Below are 16,604 nucleotides of genomic sequence, written 5' to 3' on the forward strand. Positions count from 1 at the left end.
TTGATTGGATGCACAAGGACTGGCCTACTGAGTAACTTTACTCTTGACTAAGTATGTGTTATAAAATATATTTTATAGCCAAATTTGAAGATCCCTATTTATTGTGGAACCTGGTTTCACACATGAATGAAACACTCAAGCTATATATATATAAATATATAAAAAAAAACTTAAGCAAATCTCTGTGGGGACTGGGCTTTAATTTTAACAATCACACAGGCTTTGAACAGTCGAAGTCTTGCCAACTCTCTGTGCTCTCTGTGGATTTGAGTTTGGGAGCACTGTTATACACAGCAATTTTTTTTTCCTATTATTTACTTATTTATTTATTTATTTTAATCAGGCAAGACAGCTTAAGAACAAATTCATATTACAACTAGGGCCAGGCAAAAGACAAGGCCTTTTGAGGAAGAGGGAAAAAGAGCAAACCTGAACAGTAAAAGAAACCAAACCAACTGAATAAAAGAGAAGTTTAGTGAACTGTGCATTTTAAATAAACATGCAACTAAAGTAAACGTGAAACAGGATTAAAAGGAAAACAGTTTTCATATGGAGCAGGGCCAATAATGAATTACAGTAACTCAAAAGAATTGCGAATGTGGAGCAAACAATGTACGATGAGGACTTTCGTCTCGCTCAGTGTCACTTAAATTTCTGGACTACAGAATTTAGCTGAAAAAGGCCACCTCTCCCTCCTGAACACATGTGAAACTGAGATCAGAGCCCACACATTTCATTATTTTTGAGCAATCAGCTGACCACTTCTGCTTCAGACAGTTACATGGACTGGTTCCATGCATCACGCTCCATTCCTCATGAAATTTTTTTTAAAGCATTACAGAAAGTGTTGTTACCGGCATTTAGTATTCAAGAGAGTGCAGAGTCTCTGATTTAGAAGCGTCTCAGTATAAAAGTCTTACTGCATGTTAGACTGACTACTCATAAGTACTTTGTACAACCCCACATTGAAAAAAAATATTAATAAACAGCCTACAAACTAATTTCACACTACTAACTATTCTTATATTTTGCATTATTATTACATTTTTCTAAACTTTCAGCAAATAAGTATGACCACAGCTTCTACAGGCCTGAATTAATACACCAATGTAACAAGAAAAGTGCAAAGTTCAGTCATCCTTGTTCGCTAATTACAGTTATTATTCAACATTTATTATATTTTTGCTGAGGTCTAAATCAAATTAATCTTTAATTCACTTTTCTGCCATAGAGATGGGCAAATTAGCTAATTAGACCAGAGATCCAGTTGACAATTGCTGTCAAGAGGCAATTTATCATGAAGTAAAGCAGTGCAGCAATGATAATCATAATAAGGCTGCTTTGTCATTTGCATTTTGGCTGAAGAATAAAACATCTCGGCATGCCAGGCACTCACTCACTGCACCATCCTCTATCTTTCAGCATTTAAAAATGCCAGAATGTGGGTGGAAGGGGAGGGTTCTGCTGGTCCAGAAGCTCCAAAGCCAAAAACCTTAGTGTTGAGTCATTCTTGACAACTACATGGTTATTTTCTGCCCTCATGCAATGAAAATCGTTCTTATTACATTAATATTAATCATTTCTAGTATATTCTGTTGCATATATATATATATATATATATATATATATATATATATATATATATTTTATTATTATTTATATAATTTTTATTTCCTCTTGAATATTTTTACAGGCTAGATAGCATGTTTCTTGATTATGAACAGACTGATTTGACTTATAACATCGTTTGTGTCTGTCATGGTTTTAATCCAATCTAAATAGGGTTCTTTTTCAGACTATTAGGCCTCCTCTGTACCAGCTGGATCTCCACCCCCATGAAAGCAAGCACAGGAGGGACAACTGTCCCACATTCTTTAGGGGCTTTGATATATTTTCTTTTAAAGCACAAGTCACGAAGCACAGACATTTATTTTGTTGCCTAGTTACAGCAGTTTTCAGCCTCCTTACTTTAAAAAACTTACACAAGTTCACAGAGGTAGAAACTGCTGTGATCAAATGGGTGTGCTGCTAAAGGAACATGGGGTCCAAGTCATGCAGACATGTTTCCTACATGAACAGCTCAGTTATGCTTCAGCAACAAGTGCACAATGGCAGGACAAGGTTGTGATACTCAGAGAAAAAGAGGGCTCTATTATAAGGAAGCAGTACATTCGTGGGATCATGGGATCATGGATGGTGCATTCCCACCAGGAAGTAATCTCCAGACTAAAAAATTACCTCTCTTTTTCAGTTTACCTGTCTGTGCTTTCCTCAGTCACACAAATTCATCCATGCACAAAAAGTGCAAATTTGTAGAGGAAAAAGTCCACCTGCCAATAGTAACAACAGACTAGTGTAGCCTAGCAACAGCTCGGAGACAGGCTTATTAGCCAGGAGAAGAAAGAAGAGCGCAACAGGGAAAACTTTGGCCTACGTCTCTGCCACTCACACACAAGCTGAAGGCCACATGAACTCACACAAAGCTTCATCCTTGCCAAACCTCTTCGTCCTCACATCCCTCCAAATGTCCCATTTTTCCCATAATCCAACACTTTCAACAGCCCATCGACCAAAGGATTTGGCAACTCCTTTCGTTTTCTCGTTCTGCCAAGAAACATTTTTAATTGTTTGTTTTTCACTCTGTAGTTTAGCTTGGATGCTGTGGCACCTAAATGCAAGCCCAGATATGCCAGTTCCTTGGCACAAAAAAAGAAAAGCTTGATTTGATTACCTTCTCTTAAAGGTAGTATTTCATATCACTGATTTGATTATGGAGGCATAAGTGTTTAAATCAATGCAAAGCTGTGGTTAGAGAAGCCTTTTGAAATGATGTGGGAATAAAGCTCATTCACAGACTGTAGGCACATACTCTATGAACCTTGGATCTACATGAGTAGCCTTGACGTTGTCAGAGAAACTTGAGTGCTTTTTTTTACCATTGATCCCTAGCAAATTTTCATCCATACACCTACACCGAATGAAAAAATAAAAAAAGAAATCCGTTTAGCTTCTCCTTATCATATTTGCTACATACTCTAGCCTTTGTCAGTTTCCTGCAAAACCTTGACAGCAGAATATTTAGACACTATTGAGGCAACAGTCGACCAGGAGAACTGGTGTTTAAGCTAGACCCAGTGTGAGCTGATGCAAAGCAGGATAAAGAGAAACAAAGACAGCAAAAGATTTCAAGTATGTCATTACCATAACTTTTTCACACTGCCTATAAACATTTACTTCCACCTTGGCATCAGCGGTTTTGCTGCCAAAAATAAAACTTTTATAATGTCTCTCTCCATCACCAGCTCAGATTTTACTATCTTTGTCTCCTTATTTTCCCTCTCTTACTCAGACTTGCCTCTTTGCATCTCATTTGTCAGCTGACACCAAGAATCTTCATATTACCACTTCCATCCAGAGGTAAGGTGCGTTGAGGCCTCAGTAATTATCCGGCTAAATTGGAAGTACAGAGGCCAAAGGGGTGAACCCCAGAGTACAGTAAGCCTCAATGTCACTGTCACTATCGCACACAGTGAAACAAAGTGCAACCCAAAATTTAAATAGGTTAGAGACAGAAAGGGCAAAGTGAGGAAAAGTCAAGAAAGATGGAAATGTTAAATTAGGCAGTCTGCTTTTACATGGAGAGGAAAAGGTCTGCTTACAGAAAACCACTAATCTCATACTAAATAAAGCAGGAAAGTTTATAGAAATTCGAATTTATTTAGATATTTCATTTGTCACATAGTTAAAATCATTTAAAGAAACAAATTTTTCAGTCTTTAATTCCAGAAGTTTCTTAGCCCAGTACATATTTGATGTGCGTCCACATGTAATACTGGCAAACTGGAGGAGGAGAGTAGTGTTGAACAAAGTTTTTAAATTTGGAGCTGCCTCAAACTTTTTCTGTTTGCTCAGCATTAATGTAGAGACCTAGCAGTTGTCTAGTGTTGTACAACAGTGGGGAATAGAGGAAAGAAACCTGCCAAGCTCTGTCAAAATATACAGTGCACTGTATGCAAAGATTTGGGCACCTCTGGTCCACAGTTTTCTGTTACAGCAGCCCATAACCAAGTTGAAAGTATCTGATTCCAAAAGGCAAAACAATGATTTAGCAAAAAAAAAAACTTTAGCAATCAAAGCTGGCAACACTTTAATATCTGTCCTTCATTTTTGGCCTTTTATTTCACCAAATGTACCTTAAAGCAGCTACACTGTAAGATTTACTGACTTATTATTTTTTTTATTATTTTTTTATTATTTAACCTTTTAAATAGTGTCTTCTGACACTACCTCAAAGTTCTGGAGCAACATTTTGCGGTAGTGTCAGAAGATCTCCTTATAATGACTTCTCTGCAGGTCCTAATTAAATTGTAGTTGTTGCACAAAAGGACAATGAGCTGTCACTCCCAAGGATGATTCTCCTAGAAGGTTAATATACTTTAAATGTAAATTAACAATAGATGTACAAGTTAATTAAATTTAGAGACCTAGGAACAAGTTTTCAGTGAGATCAAGTCTTGTGAAATCCCCAAATCATTGTATGGAGTTATGCCTTTTTGCATATTTGTGATATGAACAAAAGTAATGCGCTAATCTTGCTAAAAAGGTTGAAATAAATGCTTTATATTTAAATTTGTGGCTCTCAAGATCACTTTGCATTTGCTCTACCTGTTTCTCATTACCACATCATGCTATGATGTTGTCAAAGCCAGACACATATTATTTTCATTTGCAGCTTATCCTTTGGCATACTGTAAGTGCTTTAACTGACACCCCAGCCACAGAAATGTTTGCTTCTCAGAGCAAAATCAGCACTAAAACTACTTTAGGTTAGGTTAAGAAAAGTTTCATATCAAATTCCTCAGTCAAACTATACATGGACTCTGGTATATATATATATATATATATATATATATATATATATATATTCCCTAAGTATTTCTCACCATGTAAATGTAGCTTATCTCTAATGAATGACATTTTAATGTGCTGATTTTATATTGAGATAATTGAGAGCTGCATGGTCTCAAACATGTAGTTTTACTGTGATGCAAATACAACAATTTCTAAATCTAGAGTAAAAATGCCAACAGGATCAGCAGCTGTCCTGCAGCTTCACAGTGTTATAACTGGCTTTAGATGGACTCATTTCAATGCTAAACATGCCCAATTTATATCCTGCTGAAAAAGGCTGCATAGAGTTATTTTCTGTTTGACTTGCCTACTGTTATGCAACAGCTAAACCTTTATTGTAGTGGCATTATGTTATCACAAATTTGCATTGCTTATACTACTTAGGTGTGCTTAATCAGTGTAGATAATCTTGCTGTCTATCTTTTAATTACATGGTTATGATTGGCTGCTGGAATATTAAGTGAGAAATTGGATTCTATGAATTTTAAATGTTTTCCTGGGAAAAATACAATTTTGTTCACGGTTTAAAAAAACCCACCAAAATGCGGTTATTACAAGAGTCAGAGGAGACGATGCTAATGCCAATTTAGCTGAAGGCAACAACATGCATTATGTGAAAAAGACAGGTAAACAAAAACAAAGCACATATCCTAAATCAGTAGGAAACAAACAGGTAAACAGGGTGGGAAAACTTGAAGGGAAAACAGATGGATTGATGAAGGGAAGAGAAAAAAAGCAGCACTAAGTACACGTGCACATAAGAACTGATAAGACACAGGTGGCAACAATTAAGGGCAGAGCAGACAATCACATGGGCGAGGAAATACAACTCAAGTTCAGACTGCACCCTAATGTCAGTATATCTTTGATTTAGAACAGAATACACTTCATAGTCTTTACTTCACAGCCTGGGAAACCAGCAGCTTCATTGCAAAAAATTATATCAATCTTTTTTTTCTTTTTTTTTTTATCAGATGTGTGTATTTCAAATGAATTAGTTTCCATTAAATAAACGGAACAGTTTCATGCCAACTTCTAGCTACTGTATTATATTTGATAACTAGCTGGATGGTCTTTGTCCTCTTTCATCCACAGGACATGATGTCCATGATTTCCAAAGAGAATTTCAAAATTTTGATTCATCTGACTATAGAACAGTTTTCCATGTTACGTCAGACCATTTTAAATGAGCTTTGTCCCAGAGAACACAGCAGCTTCTCTGGATTGTGTTTACTTATGGTTACTTCTTTGCATGATATAGCTTTAACTTGTATTTGTGGATTGCACAGCAAACATTGTTTGCAGACAGTGATTTATGGCAGTGTTCCTGAGCCCATGCAGTAATTTCCAGTAGAGTCATGATTGTTTTTCAAGCTCTGCCACCTTGGGAGCCTAAAGATAACAAGCATCTATTTTTGACCTTCGCAGCCTTGTCCCATGCACACAGAGATTCCTCCACATTCTCTGAATCTTTTTATAATATAATATACTGTAAAAGGTGGAAAGGAACAACCTGTTTTACAACCTATTTACAACCTCTGCCCACTGTGTAGCATTGTGGAAATATTTAGTTAATTAGCTTTAACATAATTTACCTGATGTTCAGGGTCATCAGGTTTAGCAGAGCAACTGAGGATGCAGGATTTGGGGTCTTGACACATAGCTGCCTCCTTTAGCCTGGTTCCATAATGGGAAGCTTTCACTTTGTTGGCAGACTTTTGATCAGCAGAATGTGGTGCTTTGACAAGAGAAAAAAAAAGTAAAATATTATGAGATGAATATGACAAAAGAGTATGAGAAAGAATTCTGGGAGAATTTTTCTGAGACATGCTTTCTTTGTACATATTCAGACAGGTACTGGGAATCTTTGCTGATTCCCAGAAGCACCAGTGAGATTCAGATAAAAGTTAGCAAGCACATGAAGAAGGGTTTAAAGAATTTCAATATAGTGTACACAGTTAAGTAATATTTGAATTGTAGGTACTTATTTGAAACAGAAAATAGTTTATTGGAAAATATGTGATAATGGAACAGTATGTAGATATAATTATTATTATATTATATTGTCTAATTATTATTAGATATAATTCCATGTCAACTTTGACAAATGACTAGATCATTTTGTCTGATCTGAATGTGTCTGTGAAATTATGCACTACCCATCCCAGTATCTTCACTGTTTGCATTAAATTTGCATGCAACAAATTGGATTATCCCCAAAAGTTGAGCTGTCACATAACTTTTATCAAGATATTAATTCCTTAATTAACTTGTTAAGTATCTTAAGATACCTGGCACTTCAACGACAAAAACATCTGACATCAACAAAGCTGGACAAGTCTTCGGGTAGCTCTTTCCAAAGTGCATAATTTGGTTAAGAAAATGGCTAATTTCATGAAAGGTCCATGCTGTTGATTAGCTGTTTATCTTATTGATTTAACCATGTACTAATTCCTTTTTGCATTTGAACTACAGTCATTTTAGTGCTACAGTATGTATTACTGATGTATGAAAGTCACGATGGTAGATGTACTGCACATAAAAGTGCAAGATGTCATTCTGTAGCCTCAGGATTCGTTAGCATTGCAAAGCAAACGCATTCAACCAATGATGATCATGATTAATTCTTCATGTGTTCCACTGTGAAACATAATATCCAGCCCCCTGCTCATGAAACTTCAAACACACAGGCATACACACACATAGAAACTGGATACAGATGTCATGATATAAACTTACCTTTAGCTCCAGTAATGGTAGCTACCCTTTGAAAGATACAAGGCCTTGCTTTCTCCTGGACGGCAGCCGCTTGCTTCCTGCCTGCCTTGGCAGCAATAGCCCAGGACCTGGCATTAACACCCCCACAGTCTGCACCTGTAACTGTAATTTACACAGCAAGGGGGCATGGATTAGTACTCTAGCTATTTTGCATGAACATTGTTTAGTCTGGCCTCTATCATGTTAAGTGTGATACAGAGGGTAAGCTTAAAGGATCTGTGTTCTCTTTGGCTGCCAAGGAATTTTCAGCAGTCTCCCCTCAGGGGTTCAACAAAATGCTATTGAATCAACAGGGCTGTGCTATCAGGGAGTAAATTCTATCATATCAGCACCGACTGTAAACTGCTGGAGGAATGCTAGCAGTATATATCACATGCTCATTTATTGGGCAGAGCAGAACTGCCTTCAGCTACAGTGGTGCACCTGTTAAGAAGCAGAAGGGAAATCAAATAGAGCCAAATATAACTGAGCCGTATAATTTCACTAATCTCACAGAATATATATTGATAAATAAAACATGAATGACTGTAGGACTTCAGTGTAAAGTGTGTAGGGGAGACTGGAAGCACTGTACAAGGCATACTCTTCGCTAAAATTATCCCTGGGGCTCTTGAGTTGACGTTGACTTTTTATCATCTATGTCCACTATTCTGTTCTGCACCAGCAGTTAGTGTGGAAATGTCACTATGTAATTCACTTTGCCACTGCACGATAATCCCCTCATTATGAAAACTTCTTGCCTACTGAGTCATCCAACTCAGGAAGTACTTCTCTGCAACAGGGATGCAGTCAGTGTGTTAACACCTACACAAGAGAGATGCAGTATTCTTGCACATGTGTGTTTGTGCATGTGGTTGTTTGTTGGAACCTGTGAGGGATTACAAGTGCCACAATGTATTGCCAGTTGATTGGAAAGCACTTTTTGCTATGTCTATCTTTTTTTTTTTACCTACACAACACAGGATCAAGAAGTAGGTTTCAAGTTAAACCAAGAGGCTGGATTAAATAAACACCTAAATTCAGATAGCCAGCATCTTCATCTTGCAGAGATGCTGCCGCCTCTTTCTTTAATCAGCAAAGTGTGATGATGCCATGAAAAGTAATTCTTGAATACAAGAATGTGTGAATGCACGTACTGTTGGTAGATATATGCTTTAAGCAGCACGACTAGAAACAGACACATGGCAGATTTATTACCTCGAGGAGGCTGCTGGACGTTGGCCTTCGTTTCCTCACAGCTGACAGTAGGAGAGTTGCATTGACTGACCAAGCCAAATTTTTGAATGTTCAGCACTGATTCCTGATCTCCTGAACAGATGGAGGCGACCTCACGGGGCACATTTTCCACTCTCTTCTCATGGGAAACCCCACTGCCTTGGCAATGATTTGTTGAGTGAGAAAGACCTCTTTTCACCTCAGCCGCTTTGGTCTTGGGATTCCTGTGACGCAACGCATCCAGTGCTGAAGGCTTCTCTGGGGGCTGGAGAGCCGGGAAGTCAGCCAATAGGTCATAAGCCTGCTGCTGCACTGGTGATGTGTCGGTTTTGGAGTTTGCTTTAAGTGCTTTGCTTTGCACTGGAGCCTGCACAGGGGCACTCGTGCCACTTGCCAGAGTGGCAGTGGGATTTTTATGTAGGTGGAGCGAAAGGGGAGTCTCCCACTGCCCATGTGCTTTCCCCAAAGCTGAAGGCTCTGTGGGACAGAGGAGGTTGCCAGCCCTGTTGGTGGATATTTGAGGAAAGTCTTTCTCTTTGCTAGATTGGGAATCCTGCTTCCTGTCAGAGCTTGAATCATCAAACAAGTGTGGAATTTTATTTCCCCTCTCCTCATTTGTGTCACTCACTAAGCTGACACCATCACTATTATTGGCGAAAGTTTGCATCTCAGGTAGATTGACAAATTCATCATTATTACCAGAGTTTCCGTCTGAGACACTTTTTGTATCTGGCTCATCCTCTCTTTTACCCATTTCGTCAGTTACTTTAGAGGGAAGATGTGAGTCATGGTCCTCTGCGCTCTGTTCGTGTCTGCTGCTGGTTTGAGTTGCCAACATCTTTTTGACAGGACTTTCTATCACCGTCCCTTTATCTTTAGTATCTTTCCCCTGTCACAACAAAGACAACACCATGAAAGTGATTATTTCTTGTCATTTCTGGTTACATTAAACTATCATATAATCAGATTTACTCTCACCAACTTTTCCCTTCTTTTTGCCTCCTTATTATTTAGTTTAATTACTAGTTTCACTGCAGGGCTTGTTTCCCGTGCAGGTTTGGCAACATTGGGATGTATGTGGCCTGAGAGGTAAGGGCATGAAAGAGTGAAGTCAGTGGGGCATTGCTTCTTGTCCACTTCATACTGTGTGCTCACACCAAAATCATTGATGTCCCTCTGCCACTCCTTTGCCCTGGACAAGAAGAGAAACGCAGGCATAAGTTGGAGTGTGGTTGTCATCTGTTTTACTATATAGCTGGCAGCAATTAAATAAAAGTAAAAACTTAAGAAAACTCATATTATGGCTACAACAAGCATATTGTTAATAAATTGGGGAGGGTAATCATGATGTTACAGTAAAAATACTTTAACATGATGTCTTTTTTCAGCTTTTTAATGTTTAATGAAAAACTTTAGCATGTTAAAAAACAATAATTGCCAGTCCAGTGGCTTAAGCATCTATGCAAATACTAGGCTATACATGTGTACTGAATGACAGTGTGAATTCATTTAGCTGTAGGTTTAACAGAATTAAACTTGATTTTGGCTGTTTAACACTTTTTTTTATTTACATTTTTGTGAAATTATGATAAAATTAGAAAATATATTAGCAGTCTTTTTATGTTTATTCAAATTATATTTCTTTTTAAAAATTGAGGCTTTTTGTGTTTGCCGTTACAAGGTGTTTGTGTTATTTTAAAGTAGACATAAATTTGTGGTCTATTTGTGTAATCTTATTGGTATTTCCCCAGATTTAAAAATCATGTAGAAAAATTGTATAAATTATATTACAGATGTGTTTTTACAGTGTTAACATACTTACAGTAGATTTAATTTGAGGCATTCCCAGAGTGTCCTCTTAAAGAATCAAAGTCAAAAACTATTCAAAGCTAATCAGATGAATGGCACTGTATCACCATGCATGTCATTTGAAATCTGTTCAACCACAAGACCACAAAAGTACCCAAAAGTGAGGCAGGGATTTCTCATATACAAGACATTTCATGTTTTAAATATGTGTTTTAGGTGAACTGACACAAAAAGATGTAACTGTCTCAGACTGTGAAAAGATTTGAGTCTTGGGTTTCAATTTGTCTGTCAATTACCTCTGGAGGGATATAGGCTTTGATGCCCCATGTGGCCGAGATTCCTACTAGACAGCAATGTAGCTGTTCATGCATCTTGTATTTGCTCAGTGCAGCAGGGCCGAATGTTCTTAGTCTGCTTCAACAGAGGTCACTTTGGCTTTTATGTAAAAACTTCCTATAAAAATATTTAATTATACACTCAAATGTAAATAATTGTCCACTATATTTATATGAGTGTGTGTGTTGAATTCATACATTTTGTATGGACAGTAACAGGTTTTTCTAAGAAATGCTGCTACTTCAAGGTTAAAAAATATTTTTTTCATAAGGAAAGCTAAAATTTTTAATTATGTTGTTAAATAATCACATATTATCTTGAGGTAGTCAGATTCTTTACAGGATTTTTAATTTAAAATCAAATTACTGTGGTGATGATATTTGGAAAAAATGTCTGAAAACAGGTTTTAATTGAAGGCACTGCAACATGTTTTGATACTGTTTAATATCTTTCTAATCTAACAGTTTTACCCCACAGGTCAAACCATTTAATGCTGTGTTGCATGAATCACCATATGAATTATCCTAATTTCAATTGGATGTTTAACATTGTGGCTGGAAGAGGAGCAATATTAACATTCAATGTTAATTCAAGTTTTTGGTGGGGCACCCTCTACAAACTTTTTAATGAAGCTACTCTTTAGTTGCCAGGTTGTCAACTATGGTGCTGCGATGCAGAACAGAAGGTCCAGCGAGACTCTGGAGTTTTGTGATGGCTAAAGTATAGTGAGGCATTTGAAAAAACTGAGCACCCAATGAGCAGACGGTGTACATTAACATTATACAGTGGCTCTATGACTGTACAATGTTCCAGATGATCCCTGGTGCAATATTAGGATTGGGGTTAGAAATTCCCTCAAGTTCTCATCCATCCATTCTGCACACAGTAAGAAAGCCATTTTAAAAGTTTGTGTAGATACGACAACAGTGAAATAGCTTGTAGGCTGCTTACAGGGAAAAAATCTGGATTACTCTTTGAATTGCTTACCAATCTGCAATTGAGAAACTCTTTTATTACAATATTAAAAGGTGAAAGGCCATTTACTGAAACAAAACCTAACAACAGTGGTGGGTATACCACAACATAAAATATCAATGTCTCAGTAGGCTATCTTTTCATGTGTAAAGTGTTCTTGGTCTGATGTTAAAATGTAAACAGTGTGATGAAGAAGACTGTTTACATAAACCTGTTTTTGAGCCAGAACATTTTTAATCACCCCCTTAAAGAACAGCTTGTTATGCAATAAGTAAGGTAAATAAGGGTCAAATTAAGTTTGTAAGACACCTTTCTTCAGTGGAACTGTGGGGTTGGGAAATGATAAAGGTAATTTGGTATATACTGAGAATAAAGAAAGAACATAAGTCCATAGATTCAGTTACAGTATACTGGTGTGAGGAAATTATGTGTTGACCACACATTATTAAACACTACTAAAATGTTAGGATGGTGTCCAGCCCAGTGTTAAAAGAAATTGTCTGACAGCATGTTGAACTACTGTGACAAGGTGGCAGTGTGACAATCAACAAAGAAAATTTGTAATGTGTTTTTATATTACCAACCTTCATCCTTTCACTTCCTCCTCTACCAGTTGGTAAAACAAAATTCTCCAATAACTAAATCTTACTCAAAATTTGTAGAAGTAAACCTGACTAAACCATTTCTACAACTCTGTTTGGTTAGGTAGTGCCAAAAAAGAATAAGAATAATCTCATAACTGTTTCAAATTTTGACCATTTCACTTTAGTTAGTATTTTATTAACTGTTATTCAACTATTTCTTACTATCATTGTCCAAAAGAATGAACAAAAAAATAAATACATAGTTTTTTCTTACTTTTTTCTTAGTGCAAACATTAAATTTTAACAATTTTAGGTTGGATGGGAGTCAAACTTGGAATAATTTTGCGGAGCTTAATCTATTATTAGCCTTTATGGTTAATAGTAAGATTCGAAGTCAAGGTAAACCAATAAATAAATCATTAAATCAGTCACTAAAAGCCTTACAGCTGTTAAGTTTACAGATGAATGACAGTACACACCCACCTTATATTGCAACATGATATGCCATGTTTGTCTTACCGGGTGTCCTGCTGCTGTTTTGAGATGCAGACTTTATCTGACGACCCCTGTGGTAAACTTTCACCTTCTCTGAGCCGCGCCGTCATTCTGCTCCAAATAATTTTACAGACAAGATCGAAACTGTCTCGGGGCACATTTGGATGGACCCAGGTAGAGCGCGGAAAAGGAGCAAATGCACAAAAGTGTGATTTTGAATAAAGTGGCATCCAAGGATCCTGTAGCATCTTATTGTCCATGAAGGTCACACGTATGAAGTATTCAGTCTTGCCCAAGCGTCCAATTGTTTATATTTAACAGAGTTCCTGGGATAGGAAAAAAAGAAAAACTATTATCTTGCTGCCATGGCAACAAGTAATTCCCGAATAATAATTTAGCAGCAGATAAGAATCATAAGATTTTTATCTCTGCGTACATTTACAGTGAAACTAGAAGATGCTGCTCAGAGCAGCCACTGTAAAACTGCGTGTTTCTCATTACTAGGCGGTGTTGCGGATGAATAGACGTATGAACTCTGAACAACACAAAAACGAAGCTGCAGAATCTCTTTATTACACAGGCTATTCCCTGAGAAACATATGCAACTTTATGTCCCAGAACAACCCGATGAGGGCGGGCGAGCGCAGGAAAAGTTTAATTTAATGTTGCGTGCAGATTATTTATGGCCGCCATCATATACAGAATGTAGGGTTGAAGGCCGGCGCGCAGTTCATTATCGCAACTGTTTCCACGCACGGCGCACTGCGGAAAACTAATTATATCGGTCATATGCAAAAGTGGGAATGACACTCAGATTTACGGGCCAAGGTTCCAGTCTGTTAAGCATCAATTTCACGTTTAGTGAGCAGAAAGTGGACATCTGAGTTAAACTGCCGGACACACCTTTGATTGGTCTTAATGGATGCGTACTACGACAGCTCACCGTAACCAGCCGGAACAAGGTGGATTAATTGATTAAATATTATCATTTAATTAGTAGTCTGTTTTTTATAGACAGAGTGGACGCAGACAAGACTATAACTAAGGACTTTGAGTTTGATCTTTAATTTTTATATGCACCTGATGAGCTATTGAGACAGTTCCAAGCGTTATGTGAACTGACTTTTCCCCCTCGCGCTTTTGAAGCTGTGGGTATATGCTCTGACTGAAGAGGACGGTGACAGTGGGTGAGAGAGGCGGGTGGGAGAAGTAGAGGAGAGATAGAGACGCGCAGGGAAAGAGCAGGTCTGCAGTCTGAATCTTGGCGTCGCGCAGACCCGAGACGACGCTGTGGCTAAGCGCTGCGATACTAGGAATACACACCGTATCTTTTCTCTGTGTAGCAACAAGATCATTGACTACGCTCCAAGCGTTTGGTTGGGAACTTCTGAAACCGTCGAGGGGCTCTTTCTTGGATAAGGATAACCTCCGGGGCTCTCCATCATTCATCGGTGGTTTGATGCTCGGTCTAATGACGAGTCAAAACGTGGATTATCGGCACTGTAAATACCTTTATTAACTGGAGATAAAACAGAAAAAATACAAACAAGTGCTGAGGAAGAAACTAAAGGAATCTCTTGGATCTGTTTTATTTATTTATTTATTTCTCTCTCTCTCTTTTTTTTGGCGCACGTCTGGCAATATCCATTACATATGTGGAGCGGACGAGGGATTTTCCTGTTTATTTACTCATACTAGGTAGATCACTGACCACTTGTCTCCCCTTGGTTTGCCTTCCCTCTTCTTCCCCCCTTTAGGTGTGAAATCTATCTTCTCAGTAAGAGACTCTGAACCCCTCGGTCCCCGCATGACATGGTTCAGTCCAGCTGCGAGATTCGAGCCTCCTCCATGCATTGGGATTTTTCTCAGCTCCGACACCGAGTGAATCTCCCTTTTCTGAGCATCTGAGAACTCATCGCGCCTGTCAGACCAGAGAAAGAGACCTGCCATGACCGCCTCTTCAAATCAGGACGGAGCAACTGGACTTGTAAGGAGAGCGGAATGCGCATGCAGGAAAAGGGACGGAATAAGGATTTTTGCTCTAATGAAGGCGGGAGTACAGGCGCACTATTGGAGCCGGGTGCTGTTCTTATATATGGGGCTGCTGGCTGCCTCAGTAAAGGGTAAGTCCCCGTTTTTACAGCTGAAGACATGTAAAATGCAGTAGGCTTACCCCACACTCCACCTCCCACCCTCCCCGATCCCTGACTGAATGCAAATCAGCATCAGCAACACGCACGCACACTCTCATCCTAAAGGCGCATTTTGGATCAACCTTGGTGAGATGTCGCTGCTCTACCACTGAAAGTTATTAATAGGTGGCTGCTTGGGATGGCTATTTTGGTGACAGCTGATCCACAAGAACAGCAATTAAGCTTCTGTCCATCCCGACTCTGTTCATGGGTTCCATTAAAGGATATCCTGGCTGTTTTATTAATTAATCGGCGTGGACTGAATGAGCTCTATATAAATTGTATGAATGTAAGTCCCCCACCCCCCCAAATAGGAGCTTTTCCGGTTAAAAAATAATAATAAATAAATAAATAAATAAAAAACAGCAGTGCAGCATGAGCTGCCCTCATGAGGAAATCCGTTGAGGTGGTCAAACAAGTCTAATTATTATGCTGCCCAAAGTCCAAGAGATGTGTGTGTGTGCGCGTGTGTGTGTGTGTGCGTGTGTGTGTGTCTTTGTATGTGTGTGCATGAGTGTATGTAGATGAGCATGATCATCTTTAAAGCATTTCTTTTTCCTCACTTTTCTCGATTAGACCTCCTATCATATTTTAACTTTGGCACGACCTGAGAGTTTCTTTCCCGCTCTCTCATTCTGTCTGTTTGTGTAGGATACGTGCCCGTGGGCGCCTGAGCGTGCGTGGGGGACAGGCCTAATTAACTAACTCTGGCTTTTCAGTCCTTGATTAATTGCAAATAGAATCTTGCAGCCAGAGCTGAGCATTCAACAGATTATCATTCCTATTAATTCACTTTCACCATCCTCGTTGTCCAGCGCGTTTCCGAAAAGTGATACTCAGCCCCCCTCTACACACACACACACACCACCACCACCACCACCACCACCATACGTGTAGACGCACATTCAGAAAAGCTCCTGGTGTTATTTAGAGCTCAGGTCTTTTTGGGGAAGATGTTCTTTTTTTTTTCTTTTTTTTTTTCCCGAGCAAGTCCTTTGGCAAAGAAAGCCAACCGTTTTATCACTGTCTTGGCTCCACACCACAGTACGGGCACTATTTTTAGCAAAAGCCAAGAATACTGCCACGGCCAAAATACGAATTTGACAGTGACTCATGGCTCTGTGTTCGCCAACTCATACCTGTGGTTGGGTAGCTTGTAGTCCACGAGTGAGTGGGTTAACTAGTGTATTTTCGGCACCCCTATTGCCTACTAGGTCATGTTATTTCATACAGTACAGACGTAGTTTGCATATCTCCCACCATATAACTCCCACTTTTGATTAAACTTGTGTCATCAGACACCCATATG

The 16,604-nt window shown here is 38.6% G+C and overlaps 2 protein-coding genes across 2 annotated transcripts in view; one reads left to right on the top strand and one right to left on the bottom strand.

The window, feature by feature from the left end:
• The window catches only part of LOC121628056, a 35,553-nt gene extending 22,114 nt beyond the window's left edge, over window positions 1–13,439 (bottom strand). The window contains exons 1-5 of the mRNA XM_041966956.1: window positions 13,128–13,439; window positions 9,883–10,096; window positions 8,887–9,793; window positions 7,651–7,791; window positions 6,507–6,649 (exon numbers count right to left, since the gene is read on the bottom strand). Coding sequence (XP_041822890.1) covers window positions 6,507–6,649; window positions 7,651–7,791; window positions 8,887–9,793; window positions 9,883–10,096; window positions 13,128–13,363 — 1,641 coding nt within the window. The 5' untranslated portion in view covers window positions 13,364–13,439. The remainder of the gene's footprint in view (window positions 1–6,506; window positions 6,650–7,650; window positions 7,792–8,886; window positions 9,794–9,882; window positions 10,097–13,127) is intronic.
• Window positions 13,440–14,978: 1,539 nt separating this feature from the next.
• The window catches only part of csmd2 (CUB and Sushi multiple domains 2), a 237,590-nt gene continuing 235,964 nt past the window's right edge, over window positions 14,979–16,604 (top strand). The window contains exon 1 of the mRNA XM_042012628.1: window positions 14,979–15,226. Coding sequence (XP_041868562.1) covers window positions 15,052–15,226 — 175 coding nt within the window. The 5' untranslated portion in view covers window positions 14,979–15,051. The remainder of the gene's footprint in view (window positions 15,227–16,604) is intronic.

Source organism: Melanotaenia boesemani, chromosome 17 (genome assembly GCF_017639745.1).
Source record: "Melanotaenia boesemani isolate fMelBoe1 chromosome 17, fMelBoe1.pri, whole genome shotgun sequence".
Classification (NCBI taxonomy): domain Eukaryota; kingdom Metazoa; phylum Chordata; class Actinopteri; order Atheriniformes; family Melanotaeniidae; genus Melanotaenia; species Melanotaenia boesemani.